Source organism: Sphaerodactylus townsendi, linkage group LG03 (genome assembly GCF_021028975.2).
Source record: "Sphaerodactylus townsendi isolate TG3544 linkage group LG03, MPM_Stown_v2.3, whole genome shotgun sequence".
In the NCBI taxonomy this organism is placed as follows: Eukaryota; Metazoa; Chordata; class Lepidosauria; order Squamata; family Sphaerodactylidae; genus Sphaerodactylus; species Sphaerodactylus townsendi.
Genome location: NC_059427.1, coordinates 154,770,135 through 154,789,268, shown reverse-complemented (window position 1 = coordinate 154,789,268; position 19,134 = coordinate 154,770,135). Strand labels below are relative to the sequence as shown.

The 19,134-nt window shown below is 46.7% G+C and overlaps 1 protein-coding gene across 21 annotated transcripts in view; it reads right to left on the bottom strand.

The window, feature by feature from the left end:
- Window positions 1-8,867: 8,867 nt before the first annotated feature.
- The window catches only part of PCBP2 (poly(rC) binding protein 2), a 28,469-nt gene continuing 18,202 nt past the window's right edge, over window positions 8,868-19,134 (bottom strand). For 15 of the 21 annotated variants that reach the window (XM_048491204.1, XM_048491205.1, XM_048491209.1 and 12 more), the window contains 2 exons: window positions 16,603-16,772; window positions 12,085-14,107 (listed from right to left, as the gene is read on the bottom strand). In XM_048491204.1, coding sequence (XP_048347161.1) covers window positions 13,777-14,107; window positions 16,603-16,772 — 501 coding nt within the window. In that variant the 3' untranslated portion in view covers window positions 12,085-13,776. Of the gene's footprint in view, window positions 9,305-12,084; window positions 14,108-16,602; window positions 16,773-19,134 lie in introns of those variants that run through there. The other 6 variants (XM_048491216.1, XM_048491217.1, XM_048491218.1 and 3 more) reach the window with 1 other exon arrangement.

Here is a 19,134-nt window from a genome sequence, read left to right as displayed (position 1 = left end):
CGCTCGCATCCCAGGCACCAGACTGTCTCTGAGATGGACTCAATGCATGTTTGGGCCACAGTCAGCACGGAAACTTCCCCTCGCTCACAGCTTGAAAATAAGTCATTCCCTCTTCCTTCCCTGCCCCGTATAGCCCTGTTTCACCCGCACACCTTTTTCCCATCACGCGCATACACCCCAGTTCTGGGCATCTTGAATTCAGAGCCCAGAAACGGCATCATTTCCTCACTTCCCTCAACAGCCTTGATATGACCCATTTCGACTTCCGGATGGGAAAAACCCGCTCCATTGTGATCTCTGCTGGCACCAACATGCACTGCACTTTTTAATTTATTTATTTTTAATTTATAATGAGGAATGTTTACATTTGCACTTAACGTGTGTCCTTGTCGAGGATGGGGGGGGGTATGTATAATGGGGGAGGGAGGGGTGAGCACGAGGGGCAGGAAGCAGGATTTGTGATGTCCCCTCCCCCGATTCTCGCAAACTTCTGTCATACTTAAAAAGAGAGAAAGGGAACATCTGTTGAGTTTACACTTATGAGGAAAAGTCCCTTTCCTCTTGGTTTCTCAGGTGAAGGTCTCGGTTTGGAGAAAGACATTGTATTTTTGTTGGTTCCTTTAACTTCATAGCTTCTTTGTGTTTGATGAACACTGCCCCCCACCACCACCCCCGGATGTTCAACATTAGGGCTGCAATCCTATGCACACTTACCTCAGAGTAAGCCACACAGCGGGACTTTATTCCAAGTAGTTCTGACTGGGGTTCCATAGTACAGCAGGTGAAGTACAGGCATGGGGGTCAAAAGGATTCGGAAAAGCCTTGCCAATGCAAAAAGCAATTTGGCTAGGGTTGGGGTGGGAATCGAACTAGGAGTTTTGAGATCAGAGCCGCTCTCTTCCCTGGCTCCTGACAAATTAGCATGTGGTCCCATGAGCCTGTGAAGCAATTTATCCCTGGAAAATGGTGACTGTGAAAGGTAACCACCTCCAACGTGACTATCTTGGCTATCTGAAATGTCTTCCTGTGCTCCGTGCCAGGACAAGCTGTGCCCTCCCGCCGTGTGCCAGCTGTGTGCTCATCTCTGTCAGTGGGTCAGAGGCTTGCCTTCCAGTGTGTGTTTCACCCGTTCTCAGAGAGAATTTCTGTGAGCCCTGCCTTCAGAAAAGCCTTGAAAAGGTACCGCGAAAGTCTTGTTCGGGCAGACAGGCCTTGATTTGGGACAAGGGGAAGTCTGTCTGACCAAAAAGCCTGCCTCTCCCCCACTTCCGTTTCAGATGGTGGAGCAGGCTGAAGTTACTAGTAAATGTGAGAAAGACACTTCTCATGTTCAGGGGTTCCTCTCGCCTTTCTGAATCTGTCCCGCGGCCCAGGGTTTGAGGCCTACTACTGACATTGTGGTATCCCAACTCGTAGCTGTGATATGCACTGCACAGACAGACAACAGAGAGACTGTGGTGCTGATTCCTTTCAGAACATTCATGTGCTGTTGGGTGGCTAGCATCCCCTCCAGCACTCAAACTGCTGTCTTCTCAGAACAGTGTGATAGTTTCTTCACTCACCGTTTTCGCACCTGCCGAACAATCCACTTTCAGTGTGCACGGCAAATGGGGTTTTGCCCCTTCAGACAGTAAAATCCAGATACAAAGTGCATTGAAGTGGATTGAAGGCGCATTATTCAGTAGATGTAAAAGCCAGTAAAATGCAGGCTTTGCAGAGCCTGTGTTTTAGCATGCACTGATACATCACGATCAAAACACCAGGTCTCACGGACCTCTGCCAAGCCTGCACCAATTCCAGGTATCTCTAGGGTAGCTGCTTTTCCCACAGACAAAAAAAGATATTGCGCTCTTCAGCGGGTTGAGATATTTACATTTTCCGAATTCAAAAGGGAAAAAAACCAGGGCAGTACAGGAAAGGGGGCACAATCCTCTGAAGATGCCAGCCACAGATGCAGGCGAAACGTCAGGAGAGAATGCTGCTAGAACACGGCCATACAGCCCGGAAACCACACAGCACACAAGTGATTCCGACCGTGAAAGCCTTCGACAATACGGGGCACAAATAATTTGCCGGTCCCAGTTTTTATGACCAGGGAGTTCCAACTAGGTTAATAGGTGCATTGAGCTGCGTTACGTGTTCACCTAACTACAGCACATTTTGCAGGCAGGGCACTGTGCTTCTTCGGTTCAAACCCTTCCTCCCTCCAGCTATCGGTAGGACTTGGTGAAATCATCCTGTCTTCCAGGCCTGGGCTCACTTACAGGCCATTTGAACAGATGGGTGATAAGGTCTCCTGCCAAACCCGACCCCACCCCCGTTCATTCCAACAGCAGGTAGGAAGAGCATCAAAGCCACCAGCTCTACAGTAGATGCACCAGCTGAAGCAAAACCATCCACAAGTCGCTGGCCCTTTTCAGGGGGTTAGCATTTAGCAGTGTTCTGAAGAGCACCTGCAGTCAACGTGACAGCTACAGACGAGAGAAGAATACTGTGCCCCACACTGCTTCAGGCAGGACAAATGGAGATGCCCATGACCTTCCTCGTTCTTACCCTCTGTAACTCGTTCCTGCATTGAAAGGAAGGTTTTGCAGGAAGGCAAAAGAGGAGATATCTCACATATCCCCATGTGTGTCAGTGGGCAACTTGGCAAAAATGCATTCAAGTTCCTCAGAATCACATGTCTGATTTTCATTTAATGTATGGCTCTCCACATCCTGAAAAACCTATGGCAAGATAACAGTGGTTTTAAAATGCAAAATGCATTAAAATGCAAGAAAAACAATCGACAGATAAATGTCTTTCCTTAATTAATTCCCCGTCCTTCCCTCTTGGTTAGTACTCCCAAAAGAATAAATTATTACTCTGTTTCACATAAAGAAGTAAGCAGATTATGTGTTCCTCAGCCAAAGAACAAAGCATGCCGGACCTTCTTTGTTGTTGAATGCTCCAACTGGGTCCTAGTGCCTATGTAGTGCATGGTGCAGTGGTTAAGAGTGTCAGGCTAGAATCCGAGGGACCCAGGTTCAAATCTCTAGTCTGCCATGGAAACGTGCAAGGTGACCTTCGGCGGTCACACACATTCAGATCTACATCACAGAATAATTGAGATGTGGACAAAATGGAGGCCAGGAGAATGCTTGGGCCCTTACTGGGAGAAAAGGGGGGTATAAACAAAGTAATTTTTTAAAAAGCTCCTTAGGCTCAATTGAGCATGACTTCTTTGGGAGCCATTTTACTTCCAAGTCCAGCCACGACAATTCTTAAGCTCTAAGCAGTGAGGCATTCAAGTGAAGCATCCCTTCAGGGATGAGGCGGCCTATAAATCTAATAAATAAATAAATAAAACACTGCAGCTCATGCCCCAAAACATGATAAAACCTTTTGACTGGGTCAAGAGCCACACACTTGCATTTACGTTTGGTGATTCTTAATGCAGTGAAATCAGCCCTTAAAAAAAAAAAGAAACTTGGGATTTCCCCCCCTTGCACTAGAATTTATAGCCAGCTGTAGGGCAATAGCAGTGGCATAGTGGTTAAGAGCAGGAGCATTCTAATCTGGAGGATCCGGGTTTGATTCCCCGCTCTGCTGCTTGAGCTGTGGAGGCTGACCTGGGGAATTCAGATTAGCCTGTGCACTCCCACACAAGCCGGTTGGGTGACCTTGGCCTAGTCACAGGAGAGAAAGGGGGGATATAAATCCAAACTCTTCTTCTTCTTCATACAACAAAACAAAACTTCCCTCACACTACAAGTCCTGTATAGTTATGAGTCAATTCAATTCAACCTTTAATGGCACATAGTATAGTTGTGAGTCATGTTAGAAACTGGTGAAGCAATGGAACACTTCTAGGGGGGAAAAAGACACACACACACACACACACCAGTGTAAGAAAGCCAATCTATGATTGTATCTATGCAGCCCTAACATGCACAGAAGTGAATTACAAGGTTGTTTGTGTGCATGCCCGTCGTTCAAGGAGGTCATAAAAGTCCAGGAAGAGTTTGGACCATTGCTGTTGTTCAGGGAGGCAATAGACTACATGCTGGCAGGGGCTGATGGGATTTGTAGTCCATGAACATCTGGTACAATGTACTTTCCTATCGCTCCATGAGACAAGCCAAAGTTAAGGAAATCTAATTTTTTTAAAAAACCACATCATCTCGTTGGCCCAACCAAACTATCAGTCAAACAATCAACATCTCTGTGCTTTGCATAGCGCTCGAAACACACATTGGGACCGAGAATTGCCCATCTCCTGCATTTAGAACCTGGCTGTGAGGATCAGCTTAAGCCCATCTGCTAACACGAACCTTGAGTCTATTTGGGCCTCTTTGCCGTACCTTTCAGCATCTCACTCCAGGCCTCTGGCTGGCTGTAGCCATTACCTTCTCCGCACGGTCACGTTCTCACAGGACCGTGCCTCCTTCGAAAGGGCTGCGCTGCCCAGTGAGCCTGACGCACGACCCACCCACCCCCAGCTCAGTTTGTCATTCTTCCTGTGGAAGGCAAGTTCTCAGTCCCTTAGGTGAAGCCATACTTCCTACCACTTTGGATCTGTGCATCCTCTTCACTTGTTTTAACATCCAGCCTTGTAAGATAGATCATGTCTGTATGGTAATAACATTGCTAGATTAAGTCATGGCACTGCAGATTTCAATTAAAGACCATTTTGTATTGAACGCCGGTACGTGCTTCCTTTGCTCATAGTTCCAATGGGCGGGATCGTGTGTGCTGGGGGAAACGGAAAAGTGGGGGTGAAGTCATTTCAACAATTGGAATCGGGTCCCTAGAACTAGCGTGGTGTAGTGGTTAAGAGCAGGTGCACTCTAATCTGGAGAACCGGGTTTGATTCCCTGCTCTGCCACTTGAGCTGTGGAACTCTTGTTATTTGATCTCTTTGCGCAGAGAGGGTTTGGGTGGGCGGAAGTGACATTTTCGCCACCTTCCCTCCTGGCGGGGATGAAGCTGGTGAGCTGGAATGTGAACGGGCTCCGCCGGACCGGGGCCTGCGGGACTGCAGCGGCTCTTGGAGGTGTTGGACGCAGATGTGGTCTGCTTGCAGGAGACCAAGATCACCCGTGAGTCCTGGCAGGTGAGCATGCAGGGGAGAAGCCACAGAAGGCAGGGTCAAGCGTTCACACGTGCAGGGGAGCAGGGGATAGGAGGATGGGCTGCACCTAGGGTTGCCAAGTCCAGGCCGGGAAATTCCTGGAGATTTAAGGGTGGAGTCTAGGGAGGAGAAGAGCATCAGCGGGGTATAACAACATAGAATCCACTCTTCAAATCAGACCTCTTTTTTTTTCCTGGATCCTGATCTTCAGGGTAACGGGTTCTATAGTCTGATGAGTTGCAATTCCAGGTGGTCCCCAGGCCCTACCTGGAGGTTGCCAACCACAGCATGTCAGGTTGCAGGCTGTGGGTTTTCCCATTGTGAGTGCCCCTTTTTAGGGTTACCAACCACCTGGAGGAACAAAACTCTCCTGCCTGCTTAATAGCACTTCATGGATTTCATAAGCAACACACTATAACTGTTTATACAAAGCAAAAAGGTAAAAATAGGTGGGATCCAGCCGGTTCTCACCACTTCTCTAAAAGTGGTTACTAATCTTTTCTGAGTGCCCAGATAGGGTTTACTAAAGCAACCTCCCTTTCCTATAGGGACTGGAGGTTCGTTTGTGCGGCGGCGCCACTGTTTGAATCCCACCACCATCAGAACCTGTTATTAAAATTTTTGGATCCCACTGCTGTATAGAGTGTTATCTTCATTTTAAATGTCAAAAAGTATTTGTGGCTCCAAGTGTTTTCTTTTCCGTGGAAAACAGGTCCAAATGGCTCTTTGGGTGTGAAAGGTTGCCAACCCCTAATCTAGTCCAACCCCCTGCTCAATGCAGGATCCACCTAGAGCATCCCTGACAAGTGTTTGTCCAGCTGCTACTTAAAGACTGCCAGTGAGGAGGAGCTCACCCCCTTCCCACATAGCCCTGCCTTATGGGTTGCTAATCTGGAGAAACAGGCTTGATTCCTTAGCCTTCCACATGAAGACCTTGGGCCAGTTACAGTTCTCTCAGAACTCATCTCAGCATGTCTTGCTTTGACAACCCTACCAGGTCACCCCAAATCAGATGTGACATGATGGCATGAACACACAAGTATTAATCTATCAAGATTGAGAGCACGTAATAATATGCAAAACACAGATACATGAGGAAAGATGTTTGTTGGTATGTTCCAATATCCACCATGCCTTATTCAGCTTAGGAGGAGCAGCAGTGGTATAGTGGTTAAGAGCAGGTGCCCTATAATCTGGGTTTGATTCCCCACTCTGCCACTTGAGCTGTGGCAGCTTATCTGGGGTACTAGATTAGACTATGCACGCCAACACACGCCAGCTGGATGACCTTGGGCACGTCACAGCTCTTTGGAGCTCTCTTAGCCCCCCCCCCCCGCCCCCACACCTCACAGGGTGTTTGTTGGGGGGGGGGGGAGATTGTAAGCCCCTTTGAGACTCCTTACAAGAGAGAAAAGGGGAGGGGGTATAAATCCAAACTCCTCTTCTTCTTAGGCTTACCACTGCTTATTGTCACGACTTCCTGGTGGAGTCCTAGCATTGGAAATGGCTCTCACCTTACAAGCAAGCAGCACCAGACAGACAAAAAGCAGGTTCCACATACTCTTCCACAAACACACGACACTGATGAATTAAAAGTAGGTCCAGCAACTCTGTACTTGATATGTTTTTTTTAAAGCAGTGGGTAGCTAGCTCGGTGCATATGCAGAGACTCCCCAGCATTACAGAACTCCCATGTGATTTTTGACACTGGATTCAGATTATTTTTTTATTATGAATGCAAAGATGCCCGGCCATGTTAGAGTAGATGATCGGCTTCAAAATGTGTGGGTGATTCACAGCAACATCTTTGCAACTAGGGGAGATGCGAAATACACCTGATACAGCATAGTGACTAAAACTAGCCTCTGAAACCTGTTTGAGTCTCACCTCTGCCTTCAACCAAGGTGACTTCAGCAAGCTACTCTTAGCCCCATCTGCTAGAGCAGTGGCCATGCTGGCAGGGGCTGATGGGAATTGTAGTCCATGAACATCTGGAGTGCCATAGGTTCGCCACCACAGTGCTAGAGTGATTGTAAGGTAATATATAGGAACTGCTAGATAAGAGAAGGCATACACATTTGCATGATACAGCCAATTCCAGGAAGTCTTGTTTTCCAAAGTTACACTTGCCTTTGCATGACATTTTTCTGGCACCTGCAAGCTTTAAAACCTTCCTCAAAGCAGCATATGAACAGAGTTTATACTCATAAGAGCGCAGGATATTGCAGCTTTATTCCCTTCCAGATTAAGAGGTTCTAGATTTCCCTCAAGGAAAATGCAAATCAATAAGCTGGCACTTGTAACATAGCAGTCACACTTATGACGTAATGCCGCTCTTAAGTGTGTGAGGGTTGTAGCAGCAGCTGTAAATCCTCAACCCCCCCGCACAGAAACTCAATGCTGGATCTTTTTGGTTTGGCTGTCGTCCACTCTGCTGCACCTGACAGATATGGCGAGGAACAGCCAGGCTCACCTGTAAGCAGGAGACCTTGGAGAGCACACCAGCGCTGTGTGTGTAATCCTCTTCCTGCAGCTGAGTCTCTTCTCTTTCCTTCCTCATGGGATCTGCTGAAGCGTGCTATCCTTCACTCAACGCCTCAAAGATCCAACCAGACCAGATTAGCTCATCAATTGTCATTACCTACCTCTGTCCCACAGAACTCCCTTTCTACTCACCAGGTTTTCTGGAAAGAATGGCTGTGCGAAGTCCTTTCTAACATTGGGGCCAGGCCCTCTTCAGAAAATAAGGCACAGTGATCTCCCACCCTACTTTCAAGAAATTGGGGGTGGATTTTTTTTTTTAGCCCAATCCAGAAGGTGGCTATGTGTACAAGTGGGGCAGGGCATTATTCCAACTAATGTTCTATTGCGTCATGATGCATATTCTCATGTGGAAGGTGCAGGCTAGCAGTGTCACAAACTCTTTGAGGTGTAGATGTGACACCCCGCCCCCAAAAAGCAGGTCACAGGATAGGAGCAGAGAGGTTTTCTAAACTTCCACTGAAGAGGTTCTCACCCCAAAGAGCAAATCTGCTGTTGTAGGAGGTAATTTGTTCAGAACCAAGAATCACCAAGTACTTCAGAAGTGGAAGGATACATAGCAAAGATGCATGCTTAACGTGACTTTAGTTTGGCTTGATCTTCTTGGGGTATAAACTGCAGAAATTACACCCTGAATGTGAAGTGCCTGCGCAAAGCCCTCAAAAGGCATTGCAACAAAACTCCTGCAACTGGGAATGAAAGAAAAAAAAAGGGGGGGGGGGAACCCTCCAAATGTCACCTTCTCCTTCAACACACCAAGGGCAACATTTGCTATGTGGAACAGAAGCCTAGATCCTACCAAGGCACCTCTAAGATCTGCACAGGGTCTCCAACATCTTTTCTAGTACCCACCAAGTGCTTTTAGAAAGCAGACAGGGCCAGATGGGAATTCTGCCCAGCAAGGCTTCTGATTGGCTGTGCAGATTAAAAGGTATCCTGTCAATCAGAGTTTCTGCCTTAAGTGTTGAGGAGTTACTGGACCACTCCCTGACGTTATGTGGTTGGCAGCCATTTTGTAGCTCCATCACTGCACAGGCTCAAAATGGTTGGGGACTCCTGGTATAAAAGTTTGCACAGAATCTCTCGATTGGGAAGGGGTCCTGCATTCGTTTTGCCTTTATTCCCACCCCTGAGAACCACAGTTTTAAAACCATTTGAAGATTTAAGCAGTCAAACAAGCAAAAGTTGATGATAAAGACTCAAAAATGCCACATTTCTATTCACAAGGAAAAAGCTCCAGTCCATCTTTTTATTTTTTTGAAAAAATTCCTGACATTACAGAACTAAACTGAAATGTATTAATTCCACTCTTACATTTCATGACATAACAGAAAAACTTCATGAGCCAAGAAGGGGGAGGAAAGGGAAGGGGGTGGGGGGTGGGGGGTAGAAGCTTATAAACTAAAATATGAATCAGCATTTTAACAGCTGAACAGAGAAAAGGAATTAAAATGTTGCGATTAAAAAAAATCATGAGTGGATGGGTAAAGCATGTAGAACTGAAAATTTACAAACTAGTTAAAACCTGGAATCGCTGACTGCTCAGAAACTACACAGATGGATCATGGGGATGAACGGCAGAAACGGGAAATGAGTGAGGCGGTTGCATTGTCCTAGCTGCTTCCCATTCCACCAGTCTCCGAAGAAAGCCTACAAGGAGAACAAAAGGTTAAAGGCCTTTTAACAACGCAGGCTGCTTGTCAGTCACAGATGCGATTCAATGAGATTCAATCCTCCCAGCTGTAATAAGAGCATTTTTTAAAAAAAATACAGTCTACGATTTAGTGTGGTTGCATCCTCTCTTGCTGGGCACCGCGTGAATACCTCTTCCTAAGGAGAAATGCCTGCCAGCACCTCCTCCGCTGCCCATTTCATGCCAAGGAATGTAGAAGGCAGCTGCAAGAATTGGATCTTGGATTCCCACTGTCGTTTCAATGCCCAGGAGGAAAGATTAGTCTCCACCGGACTTGCAGCAATAGCTTCAGTTGCCCTGTGCAGACCACCTTCCCTCAAGTGAAGTGTGGCTGCACTAGCTTCAAGTGACCTAAAAAATCAACACACTAGAGGCGGTCACACACTGTTCCGCCACCCTTTAAGTTAGTGGTTCTCAACCTTCCTAATGCCGCGACCCTTTAATACATGTTGTGACCCCCAACCCTAACATGTGTCCATTTTACAGATGGAGAACACTGATACAGAGAGTTTTAGGCAACCCCTGTGAAAGGGTCATTCGACCTCCAGGTTGAGAACCACTGCTTTAAGTCTTCTTTGGCAGATGATGATTCAGTAACCTTTATCCTTACCAGAACAAATTCAAATGTCTGGTCCACGGAAGAGGCCACTCAGTGGAAGGAAACGGTTTTAAGATTCTACATTTGAGGTTCAGCCAGCGACAGAGCTAGAGCAGGGTTTCCCAGCATCTAGCTACTGAAAAGAAGCCAAGATTGGTTCAGTTCACAGGTTAGGAATGTTCTCACTCTCCAATGCTGCAACTTCCCTTGCTTTTCTGGGTTGATCACGTGAAGATCCCAAGATTAGAACTGACTGTGTTTGGTTTCTAATTTTACTGGGGAGCCTGCCCTGCCCCAAAGGTTACTATATCCTAAACAAAAACTACTATGAATACAAGAGTTTGCTTTTAATGAAGACCTAAGTTTGATGGCCAAACTAAGGATCTCCACTTTGCTCTACCACTGACATCTCTCATGAAAATCACCATTTATTCCATTACTGCTTAATAGCAGGAGGTAAGAGAGAAGAGTTTGCTTTGAAAAATTCCATCAGCACTGCTTTCCAGATGCCGATGTAGGCCTGATGTCTACACCACACTGGTGTCCTTCCACAACAACCTAGAGGTGCAGCCAAGTTGACGTTACTTACCTTTTCTGGTCCAAGACTAACAAGGGGAAATCTTTAGACAGCAAGTGTATGAGCCCCTTATTCATCTGCACCTGCCATACACTAGGAAGAACATTCAGGTAAACCAGCCACAGTGTACTGGCCCACATGAACCCACACCAGAAAGGAAGATGGTGCGTTCCACCAGGACCCAGTGCACAGCCAACACTGGGGGCTGTCATTTAAATGTTCTCCCTGGCCGGTTGTGTTTTGAAGGATCGACAGGGAAACTAAAACAAATGGATCAAGGTCGGGGATGGTAAGATTTGACGCTACCCCCATTTCCGACAGATCACACTAACTGAACAGCTAGTCGAGGTTAAGCCCTTTGCTGTGATGCAGAGTTTGGCAGCCTTGTTCACTGTTTCTGCCAGAAATGGCAGGGCACAAAAGCGAACACGTCATACTCCCACATTCATCTCTAAAGGGGAAAAATTTTAGCAAAAGCTGTATATAGTCACAGCTGAGGACCTCCACCCTACCCCTACCCCTTTTATAATGAAAGCCATACCACTCTCCATACCAGGTACTGGGCTCGGCATTAAACAACAGCTTGCTTTGGGCAGGAGAGCCAAATCCATGGGAATTCTGACACCCACTCCCTCTTAGAAGAAACAGGTGGGAAGGGGGGGCAACAACTTTGCAAAGCAGTGTTGGCAGAAACAGCTTCACTCTGCAATCTCATTAACAGTGCTGCACAGCAAACCTCAGCGTGTTATCTGTGATAAGATGACAGGCAAGGGCTGATTCCCACAGCGTCACAGAACAGGGCAGTTTGCAGAAAAAGGCAAGGGTCTTTAAAGTGCAAGAATAATCAGACTTTTAACGTACGTTTTACTGGCAGCACAAAATACCAAATTGATTCATGTCTGCAGGTCACACCTAGTTTACTTGTGGGCTCAAAGCAAGACACTAAACTCCACTTGCCTATTCCAAAAGGGGATTCCCACTGTCCTGAACCCTTCTACCCAGCCTATGGAACCCCCTCATCAGTGCCCCTACAGGAGATACATGTTGAGAAAAGGCAAGCTGCAGAACCCAGTTAATGTTCGCGGGAGACTTTCACTCAACTCTCCTAAAAGGTTGATTCTGTGAACACACCCTCAATGTTGGAAGTTGGATCTTTTCTGCATTAACTTGAGCTACTATTTTAAGCAACTGTCTCAGAGATTCAGCTCTTCACACAGAGCGCACGATAGTACACAGCAGGTCTCTAAGGGATGCAATGGCTGAATTCATGCCACTATTCCTCTCTTAATTAAATCGGATAGCAAAATACTCTTTTCTACTTCAACATATTCAAGATTTAAATTCAGGCCCATCTTGAGGCCAGTGAAACAGTAAAAACAGGGGCAGATGGAAACTCCAATCTCCTCTTCCACTAAACTTCAGATGATCACTACCTTTTACTAATGGTAGAGTACTAGTTGAACCGTTTTGAACACACAAACAACTTGCAAGTTGAAAGTTATACTTCGTGAAATCAGCCTCCCCATGACACTATGAAACAGACGGCCAGCCCAAACACTCGGTTAAGAGTGGACAATTTTTACTTAATGTGATTACACTACAGAGCAGAACAGTTTTCTTTAAAAAAGTTACAATTGTGAAAGTCAAACTGCAGAAACAAGTATTAAAAAAGAAAGACTTCTGCTACTCAAGGAAAAAAGGGTTTGACACAACTGCACAAGTCAACCCAATTGATGGATTCCCCTCTCCCCGCACACACACAACAGGATCAAGTCAGCCCCTCCATCTTCCTGAATGCAGTACGGCATTGTATAATTCCAATAACTAGTGAGTCAAGTCACTATGTCTGCTAGCAACTTTTTTTTAATACAAAAGGATAAACACACAAATCTTAACAGTTCCGAGTGCTGTATGTGTTACTTAGCTGCTTTAAAAGTATGTGAAAGTCTGTAAGCATCGGACAGTGACTGCGCAAGCAGTTAAGCACCTCCAGTACCCATGTTAACAACCCCAGGCTAAAAATGAAGGGGCTATTCAGATACAGTTCCTCCATCTGCCGGGTTTTCTGCTTCGCTTTTTCTCTTCACAGGAGCCCTTAAATGGAGGAGAAAGGCAGATGGCTGGCTTGAAAAGCCAAGAATGACTGGGACAAGCCAACTGTCCAGCCCCCAACAGATCACCCCTTTCTCTCAAAAAGGGTGTATGCCTCAAAGAGTACCTGTAACAACCAGAGGCCAATTTTGCCTCCAGACAGGCAGAAGCTTTTAAACTACAACTCTGAGATACTAAACTTCTTGCTCTGCTGGAAGGCAGCCCCTGCATGGTTACAGCTCCTGACTGTGGTGTGCAAAAGAGGCACCATGAGCGCTCCATTGTAATGGCTCATGAAGACCCGTGTGTGGAGAATGCCTTTCCAAAGAACTGCCAGTATTAAAGAGAAGGTTGCGTGTACGGGTGACACAACAAGGTCCTACCAGTAAAGCAGCTGAACTATATTAAGATAAATGGGTGAACACTTGCAAGGGCAATCCGCAGTGTGTGTACAAGCAGGGCTTTTGACGGTCATTCTAAAAGAGTGGCTTCTAGTACATCTCAAAACGCAAGGCCTTAAGAAAAGACAAGAGTTCACATCGTCACAACTGTGTGTTTTAGGAATACTTTCAAGAGAGTCAAGCTTGTGTACTTAATCATCTTCCAGGACAGTTTATTTAAAAAAAAAGGTAATGGGGCAACTTTACCCTGGGGGTGCTGTGTGACAATTCAGTCAGTTTGTGGTTATAATTCGGTCCCAATTCAGGCACATCTGTGCACGTTCTCATCAATGACAGCTTTATTACAAGGACAGACATTGAAACAGGTTTGGCCAAAGTAGCCTCTTTACACAGCTTCAACTAAGAAATTGCGAGTATTTTGTCAGCAGACCCTAGCGTTTCCCCTGCCCCGCCCACCTCCCTCTACCCACCCGCCCTGTTCCATGTAACAATGCAAACTAAACTACTAAAAAGCAACGACTATAAGCTACATAATCAAGAGCACTACTGGACTCCAAAAACTAGTTAATACACTCGGCTCAATTGTCTTTGACCCAGCGGAGGTCACCGGCGAAAAGAAACTCCATCCTAAAGGAATCACAAGCTCACTTTCGTTTTGAAGTTTGTTTGTTTTTTTAAAAAAAGATCTCTTCCGAGTCTCCTCTACGGGATCCCCATTGGCTGCCAACAATCTGCTGTTCCTCTAAGGCCACAAGCAGACACTCAGTAGGGAGAGAATCTCTGTTTTTCCGTTTTCAGTTTGTTAGTAACACATGGCACAGCTGAGGTGGTGGAGGCACCCTTAGCAGCAGACACAACATTTAGAGCCAGGAGAGGGACGGGTTTCATGCCAAGCAGACTGGAGACACAGGGGGCGGTCGGAAGAGGGTTGGGGAGGCTGGAGGGTGCGTCGGAGACCCCCGCTGTCGCAAGCGAGGGGGTGGTGGTGGAGGAGGAAGAAGAAGAAGGGGTGGAGGGTTGAGAGAGGTTGATGCTGAGGTGGTCGGGGATCGTGACGGAGGCTGCCTGGGAGGAGGGTTTAGCGCTTTCTAAACTGTAACAGAGGAAAAAAGGAACAAAAATACGGGTGGGTGGGTAGGTACGCCACGGAAAGAAAAAAAAAGCAAGCAGCACAGGACACAAAAACAGCTTATATCGCATGAACCTAACCTGGGGGAGGAGGGCTGGAAACAGCATAGCCAGAAGAAGGGTGGGGCGGAGAGGAGAGAAAGCTAGCTGCAAGGGAATCTCAACATTCTCCAGGTGTACCAAGGTCCACTGGCCAATAAAGCCCACCCTGACCCCCCAACACGCTAGGAACAAATTCCAGCATTTATTTCACTAACTTTAGAAAGGAAGCAACAAGGTGGCTGCTTTGAATGATAAGTTCTCTGTTGTAGCCACAGCAAAAAGGGGTGGGGATGAAACAATGTATTTGGGCAGGTGAAATCCTCTCAATTCTATACAAGTAGATTCTCAACCTTCCCGCCTCCCCCCCCCCCCACATCCTATGCAACTGATTTCCAAGCATGCACTTAAGTAGGAAACTATTCTTAACAGTGTGCCACAGAAGGTACCATAACCAGTGGGAAAGTCTTAATGGGACAAACACAGTTTTAACACGATCTTTTTCTCCCACCCTGGCAATACAGAAGTCACTGCATAGTAGAGGAAGCCATTTTTAAAAAATCAAGCTAGGGGGCATTAAAAAACAAACTAGTTGTGTGAAACCGAATATCAGAATGCTGCAACGTCACTGGTTAGAATAAGCCAACCTGACACCCAGGGGGAGACGTCGTTTGCTATTTTTAGAACAAGGGCAGGCCTCCAGGATCCCAAGTCCAATTGTGTGCTCTGGACGTGCTATGGCCGTCCTCAGCTTTTCAAGGGTACTATGACAGCAAAGTTCACAGAGGCAGCCTATTTCTACAGAAGGCAGGAGGAGCCACATATTTTCATTCGACATGCAACTTCTGGTACAAAAAGGATGTCCCTCATTTTTTTGTTCATGGGATTCCCTTTCAGTAGATTTATCTGCAAAGCTTTGCTTTCAGCGAAGGTCTGCCTTTAGTAACTAAGCTTTTGACAGTGCTAATCAATGCAGTTACTCTAAACCTAAGCCCAGTCTGAGCTCAGACTGGAATAGCTCTACCCAGGATTGAACTGGAAGATTTCTAAAACACTTCAAGATGGCAAGCACCAGATGACTGCCATTCTGCTGAAATGCCAGTAAAGTAGCACAGGTTACAAAGCTGGTTGTGAGCCTTAAGACCTGCTTTCCACCTAAACCACAGTATGACAGACAGGTGCTCTGAGGCATCTAAGAGATGCCACACACAAAAACTGAAGCAGCACTTGCTTTCACCAGCCCCTATGTGCCAGTTCTGACTCAGTCATGTAACCACTGAGGTCTTTTCAGTCTACAGAACTCCTTCCTGGGCATCTTGAAATGCCCAGGTGAGTGTGGAAGCTACCTTAATGCTTTAGAGAATAAGACTGTGGAAGCCGCAGAGATGCTTTAGCAGTTGCAAATTCAGTAGAGCACTTGCTCATGTGTATCTGGTCAATTATGTGGGTATGATCCACTCAATCTTTAGTAGGGAGTTACAGTGGCTCGCGGAGGCAAATCTAAAGGGTAGCAGAGAAGTCCAACTCTGCAAACGTGAACAGCGGGTCTGATGCTGGGCCCCAAATCTAAACTACCTTGCCTAAATCACTAGCCTGCCATTCTGCAACAAACACTGTTAGCGACAGCAGTGATAGCAGGGAAGGAAATCTAGGACACACAGCGCCAGCTGCACAGGCCTGGGTTGTTAATTATTGAAGTCAGAGCTCTCCATTAAGCTGATGCTTTCACATTTGAGCAGATCAGATGCTCTCCTAAGGCAAAGTGCTGCAGAGGGCCACTTGCCAAGCGGACTTTGTGCAAGAACGAGGCCCACAGAACGGCCACGGCTTTGCTGCAGTGCACGGCAGCAGCCCACAGCTGAAAGCTCTGCCATTAGCGAGAGCACATGGGAGAACAGACGCTGCGACAGGCTTTGCGGCAGACAATGCCATCCCTTCCTGGCTTTTCAGCTCATTTCGCTATTTAGTTCTGTGCAAGCCTTTGGTTAGCATTAAGTCTAGCTTAGCGCCCCTCAATGTACACGAGACTTTCAAGCAGCAGCATTATTTTTTTTTACAAGTCAGGGATATCTAGTGGGAAAATCTCAGAAAGCTACCAGTTATAGAGGGAGAAGTATATACATACGTTCTGTGTTTCCCATTTTCATCAGCCTGATACGCTGACTGAAATACCTTCCTACCCTACGTTACCAAAACACAGAGAGGGGTGTTACGTAGATTCTTCATAGGTCCCACCCATGATTTCTACACTAGGGAGAAGTGTGAGGATGGTTGGGTAGCCCTGAGAGGGTGGCTCTAGTTCAGCTCAGCTACATCGCCTTGCATCGGAAAGGTTACTCTGGCTTCAGAGCTCCTTCATGTTTCCCAGTTATGCAATTCAAACATGCATCAGCAAGCAGCATGCCGTCCCAAGAGGCTTACCTGACATTAATTAGATATTGAGCCAGGCTAATGCTGGCTGCAGATCCAGTTATGGTGACCTGCCTGTCAGTCGAGCCTTCCACTGGATTGGCAATTTTGATCTGCGCCCCAGACATCTGGCGGATCTCATTGATCTTGGCGCCCTGACGCCCAATGATACAGCCAATCAGCTGAAAACAGAAAAGGCCACTTGTCAGAATGAAACCCAAGGATCCAAAAGTACGCCTGTTGTTTTGTACTGCCGTTTTCTCTAAAGACAGGAAGTTCTACAGTAAACACCGACCCACCTGCGATGCCTCCATGCTGCTGCTTGCACCCATGTAATGGCATCTTTCAGCCAGTGTGAGTACCAGAAGGTCACCTGCCCGGTTAGCCTAGCCTGGACCCTTTGTGCCACAGTCTGTGCTCTGGCGTGTTCTGCTGAGGATCAACAAAGTTCCTCACAACTCTTGTATGGAAGAGAGATTTCAATTAGAATTGTTTTTTTTCCCAACAGCTCACTAGAGCCACCATGGTGAAGTGCAGGGGTCTGCAACCTGTGGCTCTCCAGATGTTCATGAACTACAATTCCCATCAGCCTCTGGGATTGTAGTTCATGAACATCTGGCGAGTCGCAGGTTGTGGACCCCTGGTGTAGTGACTCTAAGCTGGATAACTGGGTCTGTTCCCCATTCCTCCACATGAAGCCTGGTGCGTGGCCTTGGGCTACTCAGCTTTCTCCGAATGCTCTCAGTCCCACCTACCTCACAGGGTGTCTGTTGTTGGGACATTGGGGCGGGGGAGGCAATCTCTGGATTCTTAGTTAGGCAGTATATTATTATTTATTCAATTTCTTAACTGCTCTACCCCAAAGGGTATGGATTCCTAGTTAGCTGTGGAAAAAGTTGCAGTACGCTTAAGTCTTAGCTGAGGCATCATAGAGCAAGTGTGCTGTAGTGCTTAAGGTGTCAGATTAGTACCTGGTAAGCCCAGGTTCAAATTCCCACTTGTGCCATGGAAGCTTGCCAAGTGACCCTGGGCTGTCACACACTCTCAGCCCTGACCCTGGCTAGTAGTTGGACGGGAGACCACCAAAAAATACAGGGATGCTACGCAATGGATATGTGGACATATTTTGCCTTGAAAACCCAATGGGGTGGCCATAAATCACCTCTGACTCAATGGCAAAAAAGTAAGCTGTCAACTGAAAGTTTGGCTAGATCCAGTTAAGAATCCCTAGCTTCTACACATCCACTATAGATTTAAGAAAATCTAAAGTGTTTCGTTAGGACTCCTATGTTGCAGGAGCAACAGATGAACTTCAAGATCCAACAGAAAGATTTGTCATGTTACTCAATTCATGGCTTTCGATTGCAGGGGCAGATTAAGTAGAACATACTTAGCTTATGTTCTTTATCTTTAACTAAAACCATTGGAGCGCACCAACATGATTTAAATTGCCATCATCAGGCATTTGTCACTTTATACACATGTGAAGTAAATCAGAGTACACACCCTTGCTCATGGATCAGTGGATGGTGGCGTACCCCAGCATTCTTTGCAAGAGTCTCCAGAAGTCACAGATGCTAGATGATCTAGTATTGTCGAAGGCTTTCACGGCCAGAATCACTGGAGTGCTGTATGGATTCCGGGCTGTATGGCCATGTTCTAGCAGCATTCTCTCCTGACATTTCGCCTGCATCTGTGGCTGGCATCTTCAGAGGAGATCCTCTGAAGATGCCAGCCACAGATGCAGGCGAAATGTCAGGAGAGAATGCTGCTAGAACACGGCCATACAGCCCAGAAACCACACAGCACTCCAGTATCTTAGGAGTGTTGGCCAGTGGTTCTGTGGTCCACCTCTTCCCCATCTCCGTTCCACCAGACTGCCTTAATAAAACCACTCAAGGGAAAACAGAACCTGGAAGTCCTCCTTGGCAAAACTAGTTTTAAGCATAGGGACATTATGACACTGACTGAAGTGAAGCATGTCTGCATGACCGCCTCTCCCCTTATTGCCCTCAAAGACCCCTCCGGTCTGCAGGGGGGGGCGGGAATTTGTTGCTGGTCCCGGACCCCACGGATGTTTGACTGGCCACGACATGGGCCAGGGCTTTTATGGCCCCGGCCTCGTGGAACGCTCCGGGTCTTGATGAGTCTGTCCCCGTTCCAGAGGGCCTGTAAAACAGAGCTGTTCCGCCAGACCTTTTCTGCTGGGATGGCCAGGCATCCCTTTCCATAGTAGTGTCTTTCATGTCCCCACCTGGTTGCGATATGCACATCTGCTTTTATATTTTTATGTTCCTAAGTAGGGTCTATGTTATTCATTGTAACTTGTTTTTAAAGTTTTATATTTTTGTATATTTATTGTATCATATTGTTTTATTCATTTTATTGTAAGCCACCCAGAGTCCTCTAGGAGATTTGGCAAGGTAAAAGTGTAACAAATAAATAAATAAACGCTGCCAAGCAGAGCAGAGATGCACTACATGGGTCAGCTCTGGGGCCTCGAAGGCAGATTGTTCCTGCTGAACCCCTGCATTGGCCAACCAG